The sequence below is a fragment of the Vidua chalybeata genome, chromosome 3 (assembly GCF_026979565.1).
Source record: "Vidua chalybeata isolate OUT-0048 chromosome 3, bVidCha1 merged haplotype, whole genome shotgun sequence".
NCBI classification, from domain to species: domain Eukaryota; kingdom Metazoa; phylum Chordata; class Aves; order Passeriformes; family Viduidae; genus Vidua; species Vidua chalybeata.
The window spans coordinates 42,740,136-42,763,742 of NC_071532.1; the positions used below are offsets into that span (position 1 = coordinate 42,740,136).

The following is a 23,607-nucleotide window of genomic DNA, read 5'->3' on the forward strand; positions in this document are numbered from 1 at the left end:
TAGAGCCCTTCGTAGGCTGCTACTTTAATTTATAAATAAAATATTTGAGGGTAATGTAGAAGTGTCAGGTTTCACTTCAATGCTGGAAATGGATATTTGTTATGAACATTTTATTGTGATAAGAATAAAATAAGCTCTTGTGGTGGGCTGGCCCTAGCTGGCAGCTAAACCCAGTCTCCTGCTGACTCCTTCCCAGCAGGCTAGGGGAGAGCATAGGATGGGAAAAAATGAGAAGTCAGAGGTAGAGACAAAGGTAGTTTAATGAGTGAAGGGAAGAGAAAGAAAAAAAGCTATACCAAGGCAATCACCACCCCCTACAACCAGAGAAATCTCAGGACAGGCTTTGAGCAACCTTAGAGTCAATGTCCCAGGCCCTCAATATCTTCTTGCATGCAATATCCTGGTTCTATTGCTGAGCATAACATCATATGGTAGGGAATATCCCTTTGCCAGTTCAGCAAACTGAAATATTTGTTCCAGGTGTGTGCCCTACCACCCTCTTATGCATCTTCAGCTTATTATTGGGATGGGGAAACTGAGAAAAAGTGGGAAAAAAGAGAAGGCATCAATGCTGTGCAAGCAGCATTTGGCAACAGCCAAAACATTGCTGTGTTATCATCACTGTTTTTGTCACAAAATCCAAAGCATTATCCCACACAAGCTGCTATGAAAAAAGTTAACTCCATCCCAGCCAAACCATTACAGCTACATTATAGTTTAGGTGATTTTGAAATTGTAAATAAAACTAAGTTATTGTTCCATTTGTAGTTTTATATTATTCATAGTCTTTGTTTCTTTAATTCTTCTTTATCTACATTTGTCAGCCATTATATTTGTCAGGGCATCATGACTCAGTTTCTGCATTGTCATTTGGAAGTAAAATCAATCCGCTTCTTGTCTGCTCTGCCTCTCATGAATGTGTGATAGTGTGGAATCTTGATGAATGTACGCAGAAAGTGCAAGAAGGTACAGTATTGTTTATATAATATATATGTGTCATATATATAAACAAAGAAGCGATGCAAAGGCAGCCATTCACCGCCAATCACTCAGAGCAATGTCCAGCCAGTTTCTGAGCAACAACAACCTTGGAAGGCCACCCCAACACCTTCTTTTCTCCCACTGCTCTTTCTATAACGAGATTGTTTTATTTCTGAGAAGCACGCATCAATCACTCAGATTCAGCAGCGTGAACAGCCATATTAATGCTGTGTTTCTCTCTTGCTCTTCTCCGGCAATGCCGAGTTGACCAAGGCCGGCAGCACAGCTAGTCCTGTCATTGTCACAACCACCGGCCCCGGGCGGCGGCGGCCCCACGGCGATGCTGAGCTGGGTCGGGAGCTGGCCGAGGTGCTGTGCGGGAGCCACCGCCGGCCGGCAACCTCGGGGCAAACACAGGGAAGCTGCAGAGGCAGTGACGCTCTGCCACTGTGGAATAAAATGGACAGAAGAAAAAATTAATCATAGCAGTACTACATAATGAAACATGCCACACCAAAGTACTTCCTTTTCTGGAATACTTGTGGAACTAGTGTTTTGTATTCTGCTTTGCCTCTCCTTCTGTCTCTGGAACATTGTTTTCATGTGTGTGTGTGAGAGACTAATGCAGGTATCTGATTTGGGAGAAGAGTACATGAGTGAAAGAGCGTTGTGGTGACAGCACACAGAGAATAGAATTTTAGTGTCCTGACCACCATCTTGGTTTGGAGCATCAACCAATGGCATTAGATTCTAGGGAGCAGTGCTAACCTCTCTGCAAGCTTAAATTCATTGCAAAGTAGAAGAATAATGAAGGGAAAAAAAAAAAAAAAAAAGAGCAAGATCCCCAGAGTCATGATTCACTGGATTCCCAGTGGCAGTCTGTCCTCTTTTGGTGTCAATATTTAAAGCTGCATGGCACTGTCCCACACTATTAGAAGTTTTCTCCTTGCTACATATAATTAGAAATTTACTGATGACTTAATGTGAGGGAGTTCTCTTGTACTCTGCTTCACTTTGAATTTGCAAATCTATATAATATGAAAACTAATGTTGCAAAGAAAAGTTTAAAAATATCAGTGCTTTTTATAAAGAAAGTCACTATTAAATTTTAGTCCACTTAAGAGTAATATAGAGAATCAAAGGGTACTTCAGGAACTGGGAATAAAATGGGACTATGAATTTGGAGGAAATAAGACTGAAAGATAGGAATAGAAAGTAGCAGAGAGCTAAAGAGTATGAGTAGTGTTGATACAAAAATTTGCTTTGGCATTCAGATTGTCTGTTGCTTGATTTTTTTCATTTTTCTCTCCATCTACAAGCTCTTCAGCAGATACTGTAGAGTCTCCACAGACTGTCCTCTGCACATTCTTGGTCATGTTTTCTCATATTATTTCTTATAAACTGTGTCAAAATAGTTAAGGAATACTTTGTGTGACCTTGACCTGTTATTCAATTGTAAAAAGACTCCACAGCATCTAATATGAAAGCCTGAAAGGACACCTGTATTGTGTTATAGATATAGATATAGATATAGATATAGATATAGATATAGATATAGATATATAGATGTGTAGTTGCTTGTGTTATAGATAATTTGTTGCCTATGAAATTGTAAAATTTAATGACATATCCAAACCATTCTCACATCATTAAAGGTAGCATTTAAAATAGGGATCAGCAGAAACCAATTTACTTGAACCAGTGAGATGACCTGAATGAAATCATGAAGACAGGATAGAAACATGACCTGTTCTCAGATCTGGTCTTATCTGACTCTGTAATGATATTTAGTGGTGTACTTTCTCTTCCAGCCTTTTCCCACAGAAAAATTAAAAGCAGAGAAGGCAAATTGTCCACTTTTTGGCTGAGCAACTGGCATATTCTCCCAGAAGTATTTTTCAAAGTTATGTTTTGCTGGGCTTCAGTTAAGATTTCTTACCTCCAAAATGAGCGTGGCACTAGTAGGTTCCATGGGCACATCACCCTACTCCAAAAATCATTTCCCTTGAAATCTTCAATGGAAGCAAGATAGCATGATTTGATGGGAATTATTAATATCATAAGGAGTGATAGATCATATCTAGGCAATAGGGCAGATGGTGGTCCATAGCTCTATGCTTTTCTTTCCAATACCCTGGTCTATTTAAACAGTGTGTTTTTCTGTTCATATTTCTGACAGAAACTGGGACAGCTCTGTGGTTCATAACTGCTATGCAAAGTTTATAAGAATCTCACTGCACTAAATTTTTATATTTCATTGAGTCTCATTAACAACACAATTGCTGCAGGGTTTACACCTCGAGGAATTGTTATAGGAACTCTTTTGGGAATGGTGCTTCATATCAGATTTAGTCCAGATGATCAACAAGTGGCAGTATGTGCTGGAAATCAGATCTACATGTTAAGTGCAAAGGTGAGATAGCATTGTTTGTAGCCATGGTACTGGTATTTCTTTTACTTAATCACTTTCAAATAAAATCATGATAGAGAAATGTTAATAAAATTAAGCAAAAACATTCATTTTGTGTCACAAAATAAGTAGGAATTATTGATAGTGGCACTTGATTGGCACTTGATAACGCATCATATATCAGATAGAAGACTATGTTTAAAGAATTGAAATTAAACAGTATCTCAATAACTTAAAAGTAGAAAATATTCTTAGGTCATCTGAAAAACTGTTCCTATATCATTCAGTCTGAAGAAGCAGAAGTAATGTGTAGTGGCTTTGCCAGCAGGATGGTATACTGGACTTCAGTTTCAGTAAGAAAAATCTTATTGAATTATACTTTGAAAACAAATCTGACAATGCTTAGCAAGAGTTATTAATTATTAAACCACTTAATTGTTAATTTTATGTTGAAATCTATTCTGTTTTTATTTTTTACTCAATTAATCACAGGGTGAAGCTATACTAGCTGAATTGGATGGACACCTGGCTCCGGTGACTGCTGCTGAGTTTTGCACATGGGAGAAAAGTATTCTCATATCAGTGTCAGAAGACAGAACCTTTAAGGCAAGGAAATTGTAAAGATGAACTTAAAAAAGAATAATTTAGTGAATATGTGAAGTATTCTTATTTATTCCCCTTGAAATATGCTCTGAAGATTAAGTAAAAAAATACCTTGGACTTTATGGAGATAAGGACATTGTTCTTCAAATTGCTTGGGAAATTATAACAAAAATTAATTACTCTTTTTTAAAAGAACAATACCGGTTTTGTATATTCAAAACTTGCCACATTGAAGTATTAGCTTCAATGAGTATTATCATCTGACAAATAGAAATAATATATTTTGATCACCTTGGCTGTAACTGAAGTGTTTCAGGTATGCTCAGCTGAAGGAAAATATTTCCCTTTGAGTCTGCTGATATAAATTAGAATTTTCCTTTTTGGGGTTATTGGACTGGGTTACTGTATGCAATGCAACCCTCTCATTTTCCCTTTCCCTTTCCCTTTCCCTTTCCCTTTCCCTTTCCCTTTCCCTTTCCCTTTCACCTTCCCCTTTCACCTTCCCCTTTCACCTTCCCCTTCCCTTTCCCTTTCCCTTTCCCTTTCCCTTTCCCTTTCCCTTTCCCTTTCCCTTTCCCTTTCCCTTCCCTTCCCCTTCCCCTTCCCCTTCCCCTTCCCTTTGCCTTTGCCTTTGCCTTTGCCTTTGCCTTTGCCTTTGCCTTTGCCTTTGCCTTTGCCTTGCCTTTTCATAAATTTAGCTAAAATCACTGAGAGATCAACCTAAGAAAAACTGATACTTTTTGTGTCCGTATCATGTGAGTTTGCCCTTTTCCACCAGGGATGATTATCAGGTGGACAAAACCCTTCATAAATGGAAAAAGGTGCTGAAAAAAATTCCTTCCTAAGAACATCACTTTCAATGCCTGTATTTCTCTGTTTTCACTATGTGACAGCTGTTAAAATTGTGTTTTCCATAGATATCTAAGTAGATACCTATCTTTATATAATTTTAATTTTTTTTTTTATCACAAGGTGTGGGACTAGTCTACCAGTCAGTTAATATATCAGTCAGGAATAATAACAAGTAATTTTTCTATTTTTAAATGTATTTTTGCATAGCAAAAACCTTCTACCTCTAAATAATAATGTATGATTATTATAGAAGTTTTGGGTTGATTTAGTGAAAATAATCCTTGTAGACAAGGTAGCAGTAAATGTAATATCCTTGAAAGCCAACAGTACATAGCTTTTCCTTTAAACTCTGCTTCCCAGTGGATAGTTTTAGTGTACTTTCATAAACAAGTCTGCAAACCATGTCACAGCAGCTTGGGTGACAGGGTGAAAGAAACCACTGCCATGGCAGCTTAATTGATGGGCAGTCCAGAGACCTGCAAACAGAAAGCCCTCAGCAGCACAAAGGCTGAGACACACAAAGCTCTGTGCAACCATTGAGAACTGCAGTAAGGACTTTTCCCCCCGTCTTTATAAATAAGAAGATTCAATTTTGAATAACGTATTTTAATTAAATATCGGAATTGTGTCTACTCTAGAAATGCTTTTATCTTTCTTTTTTGAGCAGCATTTCCTTTGCTAAGTCTGCTAATTGATGAAGAAAACAAACAGATTATCACTGGATGTGCTGAGGGACAGGTAAGAATTGTTCATTAAACTCAGTCTCTATGTCAAGAGTCAACTATTATTGATGCTTCTGTCTATAAAAAAAGTTCACAAACTGCATAAGTTTTTTGAATTGTTAAAAGAATTATTTTAGTAAGCATAATTCAGTGCTTTTAGTGTAAACCATAAATGGTAAATAAGACCTCTATTACAATACAGTAATTTTTTCCTGAAAACCAGGAAAACTTTTAAAAGCACAATCAGTGATTATGTAAGAAGAGCACACTGAGAGGCTATAAATATATCTGTTTTAAAAGAAAAAAGGTGAAAAATAGGATTCACCTATTTTGGCCAAAAAAAGAAATGCATGACAATTAAAGGGAAGAGGTTATGATTTCACCATATGAGAATTCTAATAAAAATGTGGTAAACATGAATATCCATTTCACTGCCTCTTTAATGGTAAGAATATATTTACATGATAATTTCCAGATGTTTTTCTTCAGCGTTACTGTTCAGTAATTCTGAAGAAAATGGAAGCTTTAGCTGTAGTGGTGTCTAAACTGAGAAAGGTGTAAATGAAATTCATGCACATGACCCAGTGAGCAATTACATGCATGTTACCTGTGATTTTTAATTGTGAGAAATAGTCTATAAGGAGCTTTTTTTCAAAACACATAAACATGTGGGAATTAGATGTACAGCTCAAACTGATCATTGCTGCTTTGATTAACAGTCTTAGCATCTTTAACAACATGTAATTGAAGTTCTTGTCCAAGGTGAAGTGCCATATACAAAAGCTCATTAATTACATCTACGGTTTTAAATGTTGGATCTTTAATTTGTATTTATGTAAGCTTTATCTTTAGTGTCAAAAGGTTATTGCAATAGCTTTCTCTTTTTCTTGCAGCTTTGGATCTTCAGTTTAATCAGTGATCATAATTACCGTTGCGTAGCACATATCGACTTAAAGAAAGAGCAAGAGAAATTCTGTAATAAAGTGTGGAAATCTGGCAAAGAGATAGGTAGCACAATGCTCCTAGAATGCGGTTTATGGTATTGTCTAGTTGTTACTGGCTACTGAGTGTGTGCTTTTTTTACCATGATAAATTATTGCCAGTGATAGACTTATGAGTCTTAGACTGTGGCATGGAATTTTTACTGAAGCTGATATGTAGTTGGGTATTGGTGAATCTGGAAGGAGTTATGCATGTATGTATTTAATAAATTCTAATGCATCATGTGCACTATTAAGTATTTTTTAAATTGATTTCATTGTCCTAGGCCTCAGTGAGAACAGAACCAGTGCTTAAAAATTAATCCCTTGTCAAAATGGAGTACTATTTCTCAGTTACCTTTGAAGTTCCTATGATTCTCTTTTTTTTTTCTTTCTTTTTCTTTTTTCTTTTTCTTTTTTTTTTTTTTTTTTTTAATCTATACCAGTGCCTTCATAATATGATATTTTTCTGGCTGTGATATTTCTAGTGGTATAACACAGAGTACACATAAGTCTTTATAGGCTGCCCTGGTAACCCCAGCAGAGTGATTCCCTGGTGTCAGACTGGTTTGATCATTCCCTTGTTGTGCCTTGGGATGGCCGTGAGCAGGTGACAGCCTGGGTACAATGGGAGGTCACCCTCTCCCTGGTGAGGTACAGACCCCTGGCCCCTCAGCATTGCTGTGGCTTTCCTAGGGAAAGGGAAATCTGGTTTCCCTTGATTGCTCTTTTTCTGGATCAATGACTGTTGTATTCTTACTTGCCTAGTGGTCCAGCTTCCATAATCCTGAAGTCCTAACCTAAGGAGAAAGACTGCTACATTTCTTGTTATTATTTAAAATCTATGGATCTGACTTTCATGTTTGAGAGTGATGTAATGTCTGTGTCTAATGCTAAATTTGATGCTAGTAGTTCCTGAGTGTGAATTATACATGCAGAGTGGATTGGAGACTCCTTGGGAACAGGGAACTGAGGTGGATTTTCATCTTGCTTTTGGATTATGTTGTAGCTTTAGTGTCAAGACAATTTTCAGGCTAAGTGGAAAGATATTCAGCATATTTAAGGATTCTTGGAATATGACTTTCAGTGTCACTTCTTGAGATGAAAACACCTAAAATCTGCAAACTAATTTTTAGTTCATAAGTAGGATCTTTGGATTTTGTCTCTAGGTATGTGGAAAAACCTCACATAATAACAAGGAAAACTGGCTCTTAGGAAATATCCATCTTACAAAATAGAAGTTTCTTGAGTGTGGTCTTAGTTTTTCATAACTACTACAAATTCTCTCTTGAATCCTGTATGTTTCCCTTATTTTATTTTGATAGCTGGTATTGTTGACTTTCTTAGGTGAAGGGCAAAATAATTCCAAGCTTTGCAAAACTGACAAGATGAGACCAGAAGGATTAGTGGAAACATCATTGCCTATCCTCTTAATTGAGCATTGTGACTTTTTTGTATGTTTCCATAATGAAGAAAATACGTAAGTCCTTTAAAATATCACTTAGTATTTGAGTCAAATTTATTTCTTGGAGATCCTATTGGTTCTTGGATTATTTTCACTGCAAATTTGTAATTTTTTTTAAAAGGCAATAGGAAAATCAAATAATGCTTTTAGAGATCTGCAAGTTTTAGTGGCCAACTCTTAGGAAGATAATGTACACAAGCTGATACAAAGTTAAAACTGGGTTTTATTCTGAAAAATAATTCTATAAAAATGTCATTGAGAATATCCATTGTAACATCTATTGATACCAGCTGATCAGGGAAGATGAGTTAAAAAGTAATTAATAAATTTGTTTTGAGTTTGCTTTCCTAAAGAAATATCTGATGTGATGATCACTGTGTGACTGTGTCAGTCTTCCAAATTTAAATAATTTTTGAACTACATAACCTGCTCCAGTCAAACTTCTGTCAGAGGGACAGATGTTTCAGAATATGATACTTTTACTCATTCCCATGGAATTGGTTAGCCAGGTAGAATTAATCCTTGCATTGCATTTCTTTCCTGAAGAGAAGTTTAACCATATTATCAGGCACCTGGAGATCTGTTCAGGACACTCCCACAAGAACTGTCTCAAATAACAACCTGATTATGTTCTAATTTATGATTGTCACTTGTATAAATTATTTCTCAGCCACACCACATTTTAGAAAACTCTTGTCCTAACCTTTGCTCTGTGGTGGGTTATTCAGATGGAACTGATTAATCTCAGGTTAGATATATAAATAACTTTTGATAAACAAAGAAGAAAAATATCTAGCAGTCCTGGGTTGTCTTTATGTTAATTTAAGTAATTATTCACAGTTATTTTCATGATGCCTGCATATTTAGAAGTACCACCATTGAGAGGAAGGAAGTGGTGATTTTTAAGATGCACATCTCAGACATATTTTAATGTAGTGACAGCACTTGAAGTTCAGATGATGAATTATTACAATCTGTCTTATTACTTGTATAATACCACTCTCAAAAGTATCAAAGCTTTGCCTTCATCACAACTGTAAGTTTGATTTGAACAGCAGCACATCTTTAAAGATGACAAGTTTTATGGCAATAAAGAACCCATCATGTCCCTAGTGAAGTTGTTCAATTTTACCTCTAGCCTGAATTACCCTCTTTTCATATACAGGCTTTTAGTATGTTTTTTACTCTGTTAGTCCAGTGCCAGCCACTATCATGTTCCCACCTTGGACAGCAAATTACAGCTCATGAACAAGTTTCCTCTGCACTTCTGGATAAAATAGTTTGTACCTTGTAGAAAGCATGTTTTGTGTAATGTTTTTAATATTTGATTTTGAAAATTTCTGAAACTCAGTCTAATTTATTTTTTAATCCCCTTTTGGGACATAGTTGCCTGAAATAGATCCACAGTAATAGATTATTTGAAATAATTTTCTGAATTGAGATAACATCACTTTCCCATACCTACCTGTTACTGCTTCACAGAGTACATCTAAGGTCTATTCTTTCAGCTATCACATCGCAGCTGAAGGTTTTGTTCTGCTTATAAACAACCATGGCCATTAAATTCTTACTATTAATTCAGTTCCATTATATTTTGTTATATATATAGTTATATTATATTTTATTTTATTTATATTATATTATATTATATTATATTATATTTTGAGCGTTTTGTGTTTATAAAATTTTTTTATAAAATTTTTTTTCTATTTATTTTTTAAAGACAGTGTGTTGGTTTTAGCAGGTGCTTCAGATTTGTCTGAACAATTGAGCAATCCCTGATATATTTTCCTGTCTGCAATGAAAAGTAACAATGAAACAATTTTGGAACACTAATGTCCAAAATTAGGCATCTCCTACTTTCCTAAGCTTTTTGACATTGAGCAATCTCATCATAATGGATTTTATTATTGTAAAGCCTGAGTGAGTTAAACTTCCTGGATATATCACTTTATGGTGTTCGTAATAACTTGATAATGACACTTCTTTATACATAATTCAAAAAATTTGCAAATTAAATCAGTCTGTTACTGCCATAATGAAAGTAGTGCAAATCACAAATAAAATTATTCATATAATGTAAAAGTATCACAAACCAGAAATGAAACTGTCTATTCCAGTCTGCTTCTTAACATATTTGACTGTATACATTTAGGGTTTGGTTGTTTTTTTTTTTTTTGTTGCTGTTGTTTTTTGTTTGTTTGTTTGGGTTTTTTGTTTTTTCGTTTGTGTTTTGCAGGGGGGATAAAAATAGTACTAAGTTCACCATGGGGAACTTTTCATACCAAGTTACAGCTTCATATTTTTCATATCCTTACTTCAACTCTTGTGGTCTGATTTTAAATCAAACTAATAAGTCTACTGACTCCTATTTGGAAAATTTATTAAAATGTTGATGCCAATTTTTATTTATTGGGGCATCAAAATTTTTTTAGGTTTTTTTGAGAATGACAACTGTTATTTTGTAACAATTATCTTATGCCTGATAATATATTTCGTCTTTGAGGCTGTTAATTGAAATTAACAAATCCGTTGGTTTACTGTGTGGTGCTTGCAGAAGCTGGATTTCATTACCCAACTGCAATAGTGCTGCCACTAAGCACAGGCTGAGACAGACATTCCAGCCTTGCCTGGGGTTTTTTCCCTTCAGTTTGTGCTGGCTTTTCTCTTGCACTTTAATTATGTAAAAACATACAATGAATTTCCCTGCGTTTTGGGTGTTCATGTAAGAGTGGCAAAAGTAAACTACGAGTGGATTTGCCTCTTGGTTTGAATTTTCTTTTTGTGTATATGATGCTTTTACAGCATCTCCCAACTCTTACAAATGACAGTAGTTTTTTGAAGAAAATTATTTCCTGTGCAGTTTTAGATGTGCCATGAAGCACTTACATGAAATCAAGGATTGTGTTCTGCTCTCAGTTTTCAGAACTTCACCAATTTTGCTTGAAACTTTGAGCTACAGATTTGGTAAAAAAAAGCTTTAAATTTAATGTATTTTTTCTGTGTGTGCTTTATTATTGTTATACTGGGACTGGGCAATGAGCATTAAAAAACCCGATTTCTGTTTGTTGTGTGGTAGTAAGAAAAGCTTCTTTACCCTACTCAGATATATTTTTCTCCTTGTTTTAATAGATATTCTTCCCAGAATACTGGCTATTTTTGGATAGGAACCTCTACTGGCTTGTCAATAATTAATTTGGCAAACTTTGAATTAGAAGCTCTTTTATCTTACAGAGGTATGTTTAAAAGCAATATGATTACATTGTGATTGCTTTCGTTGTCTGACATAAATAATGTAAGAATTCAGTTGTGAAATGGCAGAATACAATAGAAACCAAATGTTTTTAAACATGTTTTTTTCCTAATAGTTTGTGTATGTTTTCCTGGCCCTGGTGACTTTTCTCAGAGGACATGTTTGTGCTAGATCTGTGTAGTGGCTAGCAATGAATTTTTACTCAATTTTGCAGTTAATAAGGGTTAAATATAAGGAATGTTATTCTACTCCATTATAATTTGAGGGTAATATAGAAGTATATACTCTGAAGACAGTGGATTAGGGTCATGTCAAATTAGTATGAGTGATTTTTTTGTGTGTGTCTTAGAGTTAAGTTTTTTCCTTGTGAAATGCAGGTATTATTTTATAGGACTTTGTTCTTCTTGGTAAAGATTACAGTGACCTCAGCATTTGGATTGCCATATCATGTGCATTAACAAGGAAGGCAGTTAATGGAAAGGTGAGTATACAGTAAAAATTGCTTTAATAAATGTTAACAGTTACAGTTATTTTCAATAAATATTTACACATTTTGCTAACAGATTAGTGCACAGATTTGTATTATTTAATGTGATTTACGCAGTAATTTCTTGAAGAGGGTTGATTCTTCATTATGGAATCTGCTAATTTGAAGCTCTCACAGGTTATATACAGTCTAAAGTGATTAAAAAGGAAAACGTGAATTGTTACAGTGTTCAGGATGTACCTTGAATATCAAGAATGACCACTGAAGAAGCAGAGGAAATATTTTAAGGGAAAAAAAGTATATAAACATTGTTATACCTTGTTTCTCAAAAAAAATGTTAGTATGTGCTACTTCTGAATCCTTCTAAAGGATCTGTCAAAGCTTTTTGGGTTGTTGTGGGAGAATGGATTGCAGGAGAATAGAGATAGAGCTGAAGGCAATCTTACCCCTAAGGAGTTGCAGCTGTACTAATTACCAAAGAGTAGGAATAGCCTTGCCTTTAATAAGTCACAGCTGTGTCCAATAAGGGTGGTCCAATAAGGATGGTCCAATAAGGATGTGTGTTATAAAAGAGTGAGTCAGCTAATTGAGAGGAGCATTAAGGAGTTGGTTGTACTGCTGTAAGGAGCAAGGCTCAGGCAGCTGTGCTTGGGACAGAAAGGGTTAGTATGTGTTACTAGGGTCAGGTATTCATGATAGGGACAGGAAGAAGCCAGCCAGCCATGTGGAAGAAAGATAAAAGGAGTCAGTGCTGTGAGGAGCTGCCTGTGAGAACTCACAGAGAGAAAGTATGAATGTCTTACAGTAAGATAATAAACTAATGGTGACAGTCAGTTCCCATCCACTGTTGACTGCTGCTAAGCACCGACACCAACGACTGGTGGCCTGCATGGGGATGGATCCTGACAGGTTGTGAGAAAATCTCTGTTGAAAGCCACCAGAAGTGATTTTAAGAAACTGGAAGGCATTCTTATCTCTATCCTCCATTTTTGATTTTGCAGTTTTCCTACAGGTGTAAGCTCAATCTAGGCTACATATCTCACATGGAAGTCTTTTGCTTTAGAGAAGAATTTTGTTTAAATTCAGCTCTTAGCATGTTCTCATCATGTTGCTGAAGCCAATCTTTCTTCCATGTGTACTTCTTTTCTCACAGCTCTTACTGCAGAGTTGTCTCTAGTGTAGGTGGTGTTGGAATTTCTGTCACTGTTATGTATGTAAGTTTGTTAAAACACACTTAAGCAAATTGGCATATTTCTGAAGGATAGCTTTAAGCACTCTACCACTTAATGTTCTTCATGACTAAGCCCATGGATATTTTTTGATTAATTTTTATAAGTTTTAGAAATTGATTTTATTTTTCATTATCTATGCATTATGTTTTGAACTTAAATTATTAAGTAAAGGGAGTGTTAATTTATGGTGATTGCTGCAGGTTTTATGCTTGATTGCCTCGATGTTTGAAGATATGATTTCTGTGTTGGAAGTTAACCTTCCTGAATTGGTGAGAACTCAGCACAGTGATTTTTTTCCATGTGGAAATGAGAAAAGTCTATCAGTTATTGCCAGGTATAGAACTATTAAATATTTTCTCTCCATGTTGGATGATGTCTTTTTTTATCTGGTACTACAGTGTGTCATATGGTTTTCTGCAGTGCTGCTTGTTGCCATGGTTTGATTTTACTTCTTTTCTTATCATGCTTTAGTTGCGTTGAGAGGGAGAAATCCCAGAATCACAGTATGGTTGAGTTTGGAAGGTACCTCTTCAGGTCATCTTGTCCAACCACCCTGCTCAAGCAGAGCCACTTGGAGTCATTTGCCCATCACAGTGTCCAAACAACTTTATACTATGTCAATGGAGGGCGATGCCACAACCTCTCTGGGCAGCCTGTGTCAGTGCTCAGTCACCTTCACAGTAAATAAGTGTTTCCTAGTGTTCAGAGAGAACCTTCTGTGTTTCATTTTTTGTGTATTGCCTCTTGTCCTCCTGCTGGGTTTAGGACACAGAGCCTGGCTCTAGAGTCTGCTGTAAGCCTGTATCTATGGGCTCATGCCTCCTCTGCTGCAGGACTTTGCCTTTCACCTTGTTGAGCTTCAAAAGGTTGCTGTCCGCCCATTTATGCAGACAGTATATGTCTCCCTGGATGGCAACATAACCTTCTGCTCTTTAAGACACTCCTCTTGGCTTTGAGTCATCAGTAAACATGGTGAGCGTCACTCTGCTCCCCATGGAATTATTATACCTATGGAATCAATGGAATGGAGTTATAACCTCTAGGTTACTCCACTAGTTTCTGCTTTCCAACTGGACTTTGATCATCACAGTCTGGCCCTGGTTGTTCATATGTTTTTCAATCCAGCTCAATGTGTGCTTATCCAGACCACAGTTGATCAGCTTCTTTGTGAGGCTCTTATGGGAGACAGTGTGGAAAGTCTTATTGAAGTCAAGGTTAATCATCAGTTAATATTAGCAAAACTGGAATCCAGCATGTAAAAGCAATGCTCTATGAATTGAGTCAGGGCCAAGGCTTGTCTGTGCTGCTGAATATCTGAGACGATAACTAATGCACTGTGCCTAACTTGTTTTCATTAAAATCTGATGGCTATTGGACATGTACACACACATGCAGACAAATAACTAAAAATTAGTTTTGACACTTTTTTCTAATCTGAAACTTGTTCATTGCATTGATCATTTTTTTTGTGCTTCATTTTATAACTTAGGGGTACTTTATTGGCAAATTCTCCATTGTGTAAAGGTTTAAAGAAGAACATGAAAGAACCTTCTAGTTAAACACTTGGTAAGTATAAACCAATCCTGAAATTTATTAATAAACTTATATTTTTAATAACAGTCACTGACATCTAGCTGGCTTGTGCCTAATACAATCAGTAAGTTAATTTTTGTTTTAAATATATATTGCATTATATTTTCACTTCAGTAGGAAGAATTTTAGACTTCTGTTAATATTTTATATCATACATACATAATTGCAGTTAAAAATTATGGCTAGAAGTATTTTTCTTTTTTCAAAAACTATTGTCTGAGAATTTTCTGTGAATTTTAAAAGTGTTAGAGTGTGGAAGGTTTAAATTTTTCTAAGTCATTCTTTTTCCATAGCATGCAGTAAATTTTTGTATAATTTGTCATTTCTTTCTTAACTTTGGTTATGAAATATACCAAACAGATGTTTTGGTGTATTTTGTTGTTCTGAATAATCTTCTGCTAGTACTGGATGTTTAGGAAGTTAGTTTTTGTCTCTATATTCTATTGCTTAAAAAAAGAGACCTGATGTCCAGTTACCATCGAAGCACTTGTAGCTTTTTTGGTGAGCAACAATCCTTACCATTTGCATATATTGTGCCTGTTAGAATGTCAAAGGTTAGATCGCTAAGGTTTTATGGTGTTTTCAGAATACATCTACAGAGTTTTAGCTAGAATTCCAGGCTGCCTTGGATACCCAGCACTGACAACTGTGTTGTCAGCTGCCTTTGTTGACATCCCATGATCAGATGGGTAAATGCTGTAATGAAATCCTTTGGTCTCTTCAGGTGTGTGGTACTGGGAGCTTCTCAGGAAGGGCCTTTTTGTGCCGCATTGCTGCATAAAGAGAAAGGATAATTAGTGGCATTTGATGGGACTTCTACCCTCAGCATAGATCAATGTGTCCCAGCATGCTGGGTGTTTTCCCTTGGAATATCAACAAAATTTCCCACTTTATGACGTTCATTTGTTTACTTTGTTTCTGCTGATATGTTTGGAGCTGAGGGGTGCCCACTGGGCTTCCTAGTATAGCACTGGGCATGCAGACATTAACCATGGTCTGAGCCATCCAGGAGCACAAATGCTCACAGGTACCCACCAGGCAGCTTGTTAATGATCTTTTGATCCATTCCTTAGTCCAGATATAGGCTGTGAATACATTATAGCTAATGCATACAAAGTCTAAGCAGAGGCAGTTAGAAAACACATTTTTCTAACTGAAATGAATGGTGAGAAAAGTGATTCCAAACAATATTCTTGTGACTTTAAAGTTTAAAGAAGTTCCTACTTATTAATGTAATTGGAGGAGGGATGTTCTACAATGTAGCAATTCATATATCTTTCCTTTTCTCAGTAATCATTGTTTTAGGATGATTTGTCATTTATGTGTTTCATAACATAAGGAAACATTAAGTATTTATACTGTATGAAACTATCTAATGTTAAAAAAACATTTAATGTAAATTAAATTATTTCCCTGCAGTACTAAAGAACACAGTGAAGGATAAACCTTTGGTTTTCCATAATAAAATTAAGTCATCAGGATATACAGTAGCACCAAGGTGAGTAAAAATATTACTGCTTTCCCTGTCTTATTGGTGTGTGATGTTTTTTTCACATAATTATGTAGGCTTATGACTGTGAAATTAATCACCTGTGAAAAATAGTAATGATATTATCAAAGAAAATAATTTAAAAAACGTAATGTAAACCAAAATGTTCACAGCCTCTGGTCATTGGCCAGCTTCCTTTTGAAATCCCTATTTAGTGTCCAGGTTCTTTCATCTGACTACACTCTTGTTCTTTCAGTTTGCAGAATGTATTGTCTGAAAACTTTATTTGTATGGATTTTGACCTTCAGAATGTGCTATTCAACAAATTACTCACAGAAATCAAGGTCTAAACTCAGGCATTAGAATATTAGACATTTATATTGTCATCAAAATGTACATTCTCTTATCTATTGACATTACCCACAGATGTAAATAGTAAGAAGGAAATAGGTTGCTTTTGTTTGAAAAAAGCTGTTTCTCCCCTGCAGAGGATAATATTTCCTATGAAAGTGCATGTTTTCTCTCTTGTAGAATGGCCATGTTTTCTCCAAATACTAACCTGAAAAAAAAAAGGCATCTAAGTGGAAGACCAGTTGTAAATGGTAAGGCATCTAGTGGCTCTGTTAGAGGAGGAACAAATTAAACCAAATTAAAAATATTTCTGCTGTTGGAACTTTTTTAGCAAGGGTTGCCACTACAACTAAGGCTTGGTAAATTTGATATAAATAATAAATAAAATTCATTATTATAATAAAATGTATTTTATATATATTATTATAAATAAAATTCATTACTGCAGCAAGTGATTTGGTTTATCAGACTGTGAATAAATTTGAGTGCTTCATATAAAAGAAAATATACATATCTGTTTTCTTAGATTTGTGTTGGTAGGAATAAAAGGTGCTAAATATGGTTGGAAGCTAAGTCCCAACATGTTAAGCTGCAGTTCTAGTCCAAAAAAATAACTGAATGTGGCACTGGGAGAAGTGATTTCACATCATGTCCCTCATTCACCCCTAAAATCTTGTTACCGAAATTTAATGCAAACTTACTCCAATGGATTTAAATAGAATATGTGTAATAGTACAAACTGACCAGTGGAATCTTTATCACTGGTCACAAAGAACAAATGTTTTTCTAAAGCTGGCATTTTTGTGTTAATTTGTATGGAATGTTAAATGGGGATATTGCACACATATATTCTCTTATTATATACTCTTTGTTTTATATAATACAAACATGAAAGTAAAGAATGATTGGTGCCGTAACTTTTCTCTTTTAAAAAGAGCTGTTAAAGTGTTAAGAAATCCACTTAATAGCTCAAGACTAAGTTTTTGTAAACCTTGCACACATAGGAAGCCTTTACATGAGTAATTCAGAGAATTTCAACTTTGGTTTAGCACTGTTTTGTATAGGTTAAGCTACTTAGTATTTTAAGTATTGTGTGGGTTTTTTATTTAAATTGCTTTTTTTTAGTTAATATTACGTTTTGCCACAAGGTCTTTGTAAACAAGGTAGAATTTAGATTCTTTAAATTCTTTTGTGACTTAAGCAATTTTTTTTTTGCCAGACAATGTTAATTCCTCATCTTGTGAATTCACAACTCTTACTGGTAGGAGTAGTTTAAATAAAACAATTTAAAATTAATTTGGCTCCTACAGTGGATTTGACATATCTTCTTCCAGCTAAAATTTACATAAAGATGTTTACAATAATTCCCAAACCACATTTATTTCATGTAACTGAAGATGTACTCTTTTTTTTTTTTTTTTCCCCTATTTGAAGTGAAAATAAAGAATATCCATTGGAAAGTTATCCTCCAATCAAATATGAGAAAGAGATATCTGTTACTTGTAAACCAACCCCAATTTTTTGTCTTCAATATTCTGGTAAGTACAAGCTTTATAAAAAGTGCAGTTGTGTCAGTGTGCAGAAAGAAATCCAAAATTTGCGCGACACAGTTTCTAAAGATTGGGGATTTAGTGTGGATAAATTCACAGAAAACTTTCTGGCAATACCACATACTGTTTGTTCATAATTTTTTACCATGCAAGCTGTTACTTCATATGCAACAGGATTCTCTTTCTGATTTTATGTCTTGTTTCCTTTTGAATTTATTCTTTGGCTTTCTCACTACTACTTGAAAACTAAGTTCTTTCACTAAAGAATTTATTTTCTTACACACTTACTTAGTTTCATTAGGGTATATTAAATACTGAAGTTCTGTTTCAAAATACTCATATTATATAAATATTATTCAATTACTGTAAATTGAAATATTAAAAAAAGAATTTTGTGAGATCCAAAGAGAGGCATTTTTAACTACTTTGGATAAATGACTCTTGTAACAAGTTTAGTCAGTTCCAATCTAAATATGATTAAGCAGAAAGCACTTCCTAGATTAGCAATCAAGCATTCTACCATGTATATAATGCCAATGTACACCCTGCAAGACAAGATATTTTCAAAATATTTAAGAACTTAAATATTTTTAAGTGTTTTGAGGACAAGAACAACTTTCATCCTCAGTAAATAAAAGCAATTAGATGCAATCAGTCACTTTGCTAAAATATATTCCAACCATCTCTGTTCCCTAGAGAGTTTTGCTAGTATGTTTTAAGTATAAATCTCGTAGTTTGAGGAAGAAACATATTTCTCTTTTTTTTTTGTTTCTCCCACATCCATGCATGTACACACAGGCTTCAATAAGCCCAGTTTAGCAAAATTTTCAGATTTTTTTTGAGTTAAGGAATTTTGTTATTTAGAGAATATGTCAGGACAAGAAATGAATTTGCCTACAAAATCCTATCAAATTCTGCAACACTAATTTGTGATGTTCAAAAAAAATAGTGTTAAACATATGAAATGAATATCTGGGTTTTGTTTTGTTATAGTGACATACATCATTTTTATGATTAAAAGAAGCAGCATATTATGTCCTTTTTGCTTTCAGATGTAAATCATTAAATGCTCTTCTTTATAGGGGATGGAGAGCTGTTGGCTTGTGGCCAGGCTGACAAAAGTCTGCTGATATTCAATTCCAATCTCGCTGATGTACATGATGTTTTTTCAGGTAAATTTATTAATTATATTATAAAAATATATAGTATATGGTTGAGTTTGCTCTAAAATAGCATGGATTCCACTTACATTACCCTAATAACCAGAAAGAGGGAGTATTGATGATTTGAGATGTAAAATTTATTTCTCTGATTGCTTCATTTTGTCCTAGAATTAAATGGACTACCAGGTGTTCCCATTTCTCAATTTTTTTGTGGGGTAAAAGGCAATCTATGATGATACATAGAGAAATCTTCACCTTGATGTAATCAAAGAAAAAAAGGCAATATATTGCAATAATAATGCATGTATATATTGTAGCAGTTTCTGATAGTTTATTAGCCAAAAATTGACTGTGACGACTTGGCAAAAGATGTGTTTGCTTTGCAACTCCAGACTTCTTGAGAATAACCAGTTAAACAAAGAGGGACTATTCCTCTGAAGAAATCTAAAACTACAAAAGTGTATACATGTGTAAACATGTATGTTTTTAAATGAGTCCTAAACACCAGATTATGTCTAAATTTCTACAGGAACAATCTGTTAAATTTTTAATAACTGCAAATGGTATGACTTTAAATCAATCCTGCTGCATGAATTTTCTGTGAAAGCTCATAATGGAAAATAAGTGTTTTTTACTGTCTGACCCTAACAAGTATTAAAACCAGACTACCTTAAAGATATTTTAGAGAATTATTTCTAGGTAAATAACTTGGAAAACTGATTTGTGAAAAAAATTTTTCATTTTAAGTAATTTTCATTATATTTAGTGAGCATGTCATTAAGGAGGCAACATGACTGATATTATCCTCCTTGTGAGAGGAAATTAATTAAAAGATGCCTTGTGGACAGAATAATGGGGCCTTTTTTTTCTGAAATAGCAAGTTCTTAAGTTTTTCACTTACTTCATTGATGCCCTTAATAATTACTTTTTTATAATAATGCACAAGTCTGAAAAGCTTGTTAGCATGCTTGTTGTTCAATTGTTGTTAACATGCATATTGTTCTTTCCAAAAGCAACATAAATGTTGAAGGGCCAAGTAAAGTAATGCATGGGATTAGGAACCACAAACCATTAGTTGCCTGCTTGTTTCATTCACATTGTTTTTCCTGTGGTGTTCAGATTACCATGCTGTTTACTTTCTACTTTTGATGCTCTTGTTTTAGAAGTGTCATAATATATGTGTTTTCATGAAAAACCATGATGCATTATTCTTACTTAGAGCTGCAATCAATGGCAATGTGGAATTTTTTTTTTCAAGAAATGGAAATTGTATCCTGCTAAAAAATTTCAGTTTCAAGGCAGCATTGACATCTGAATATTGCTGCTTATCAAAAGTCATGGCTTTATAAGGCAGCATCAGAGGAATGGTATAACAGCAGTTGTGCTGTTAGCCTAATTTATTCAATCTTTTTCCCTGGAGGGTTGAGTTACAGATTTAAGTAGTTTTGCATTCTTCTTCAGTGGTGATGCTTCAGGTGTCTGTGTCCTGTAGTGAAGTGTAGGTAATTTTGAACAGCTGTAAAGAGTTACAGCCAGCATGGCCTTTCTGAAGCTGTCTCTTTACAAAACCAGATGCTATTCTTCTCAATGTGCTCCAGGGCTGGGGAACCCTGAATAATGCCTGTTTTGAATTTTACTGGGCTCTTTCAAGCCAGCTGGCATCTCCTTCACCATGCTTTGGGACTGTGGGGCCTGGAGAGCAGAGATTCTTTTGTGTGGCTCTTCCAATTTTCCAAACCTCATATTTTCCTAAAGTTTCTCAGGTTCCTTAATACTTTGGAAAACTGTTTTGTATATTCTGTTATGGTTTTCTTTTTCTTGTTTGATTGGTTTTGTGTGATTTTTTTTTTCTTTAATGCAGATTATTCAAGGCTTCCAAATATTTTTGGAAAATTAAAGCCTTTAAATAAATCTTTCTGTCATGAACAAAATAAGAATAATACATGTTTATTTGTGCAGTACCTGTGCAATTTTCTGGTGAAAATTCTACAGCTGTTTGGTAACTGGGAATTAAAATATCTCATTTATAAGACTTTTTGTAGACATAGGTCTGAAAAATATCTCAATTGCTGCAATATATTTAATAGCCTTCCTGTAATTTAAAGCAAACTATTTTTTATATAAAACTTCTGTTGAGTAAAGATAAAATGTGCACAAGAGGGCAGCATAAGAACTTTGAATGTTTTAAGGCTACATGAAATTCATCAGACTTCATCTGACAAATTGCAATAACATGCATCAAATCTATAAAATTTGATTAGCATGTTGTTTTTTTATCAGCTTCAACATAATGCTAGATAAAATTAATAATTTTAGCTTTTGACTCTTGTTTCTGCCTTTTAAAGTTCTTTCTTTGTAAGATTGCAACCTTGTTTTTAACAAGCCATTGAAGTGGCATGCTCATTTTATTTTGACAAAAATAGCTAGCTCAGAAATAAAAGGTTAACAAAAAAACCGAAGTATTTCAACTATTTTTGATGTCTTAAGGGGTTTCCAGACTATGTTTAATATAAAGTTTCATTATAATATAATACTCCAAGTATTTTTCCAATACTGAATCTTTGCTTAAATTTAATTTCAAGGATATTTCTTGAAAGTGCTCTCCTAATAACTTTTAAAAGTTACAGTTGGAATTATCTTTGTCTGTTTATTAATGAGAAGCATTTTCCTGGGTTTTTTGGTGGGAGAACACTTCAATAGTTGGTTTACTGTTACCAATTCTAAACCAACCACTTGAAACCTGTACTTAGAATATATTTTAATGTTGTGCATAATTATATTAAAACAATACAAGTAACTCTAGAGAAAATTTTTAATGCAAGAAATTAGCTTTATGACATTTCCATTATTATTTTTATTAGGTCATGATGGTGCAGTTAACTCTGTTGGCTGGAGTCATGACAGGAAGTGGTTAGTTTCTGCATCAGAAGACAGAACTTTAAGGGTCTGGTCAGTCTGCAATAAGAAAACTGCCCTAATTCTGGTAATTGGAAACTTCCATTGATTTGGACACAGAGAACGCTGTTTTGCTACTTCTGTTTTAAAAGCTTTGTAGAATAAACCAATATCTCTAGCTACTGAGTGATGACTCCCACTGATATAATGATCTGGGTGATCTCCATTGACTCCAAATTAGGTTTTTCTCATGATCATTTAGGAAAACAAAAAAAATCAATCTTGTTAAAAAACCTAGTGGGCATGTCTGGAAGTATTGGTTTTATTGTCTAGTCTGTACATTGTATTTTCATTGGCTTAATTCTGCTTGACTTCAGTCCACTTTCCAATTCGAAAAGAAGTTCAGAGTATTAAGGTAGAGTGTATTAGATTCAATTGACTACAGATATACTGCCAGCTAATTTAAGCAGAATGAATTTTTTTTTTTTGAGTGTAGTAGATGTCAAAAATACAAAGGGCCACTATGTAGTAGAACCTTCTGGCCTATGATCAGGATGACCGGAAGGCTCTGCCTTAACACAAGGAATCTCAGAAAATATTTGAATCCATTCTTGAAAAATTCCTTTATGTTTCAGGGTAAAGAGAAGTTCCATAAGACTGTACACTTTGCACAGTTTTATTTTATAGATACATTTCTATTGCTGTGTTGTGGAGCTGAATTTCATCTATTAAGTTTCCATCTAGACACAACCAAGGATGACCTAAAACGGTGAGTTCATTTTTCATTAACAGACCAATGAAAGTACTTGTACAGTTTGATCTGGGACTGTGTGTGTGGTGAGGTGAGCTGAAGGGACAAAAATATTACAGAAGATAAAAAACTGAACAAATGGTAAAAATACTTTCAAAATACCTTTGTTTTGAATGGAAGAACAAAAAGAATTAGGGTTACAACACTGAAGTCTTAGATGATATTGTGTATGGTATGTTCTGTCTGTTAATGATATTAGACAGTATTGGACTACATCTTCAGATGGGAAAAGCTGGTCTGTTTCCTTCCTCTATTTCCTTGGTAGTTTTGCTGCTGCACAGAAAAACTAAGTGCAAGTTTAAATATGTTTAGGAATAGGAGTGCTTTCCTGGATTGAGGCATGAACCTGCTATGTGGAACTTCACTGAAACATTAAATGGTCAGACAGAATTATGGAATAATTTTCTTCCATAATCTGCCTACCTAGTTTGTTTTACTTGTTAATTCTTAGTTTATGGAGATACTGATAAACTAATAAAAAGTTAACCCTAATTGCTACATAAACTTCAATTTCTAAGAGATAAGAACCAGTGTACAGTGCCCAGCTCAGGGTGTCCACAATACCTGCCTAAATTTGAAATGAGTTGCACTTTAAATTGAAGATATATAGGGCGTGTAGCAAATGCAAAATGCATTCTGTTAAAAAAAAAAATCCTAAATAGGACAAAATTCCTCTTTTTTTTTTTTAAATAATGGGTACTCTTCTATTTTCCCCACCTCTGGTACTTTGGTTCAGTTTTCTCATAACTTGTATTTGATGAATCTCAGTT

General features: G+C 34.6%; 1 protein-coding gene across 1 annotated transcript in view; it reads left to right on the forward strand.

Moving 5' to 3' along the window:
* Nucleotides 1-23,607, forward strand: part of WDR27 (WD repeat domain 27) — a 91,201-nt gene that overhangs the window by 211 nt on the left and 67,383 nt on the right. Inside the window, 18 exon segments of the mRNA XM_053938948.1 lie at nt 825-966; nt 3,270-3,394; nt 3,884-3,997; nt 4,967-5,018; nt 5,511-5,584; nt 6,462-6,576; nt 7,896-8,028; nt 11,146-11,249; nt 11,680-11,747; nt 13,186-13,319; nt 14,475-14,551; nt 15,998-16,076; nt 16,599-16,633; nt 16,636-16,669; nt 17,853-17,956; nt 19,051-19,140; nt 21,993-22,114; nt 22,662-22,795. Of these exon segments, the coding sequence (XP_053794923.1) occupies nt 825-966; nt 3,270-3,394; nt 3,884-3,997; nt 4,967-5,018; nt 5,511-5,584; nt 6,462-6,576; nt 7,896-8,028; nt 11,146-11,249; nt 11,680-11,747; nt 13,186-13,319; nt 14,475-14,551; nt 15,998-16,076; nt 16,599-16,633; nt 16,636-16,669; nt 17,853-17,956; nt 19,051-19,140; nt 21,993-22,114; nt 22,662-22,795 (1,736 nt within the window).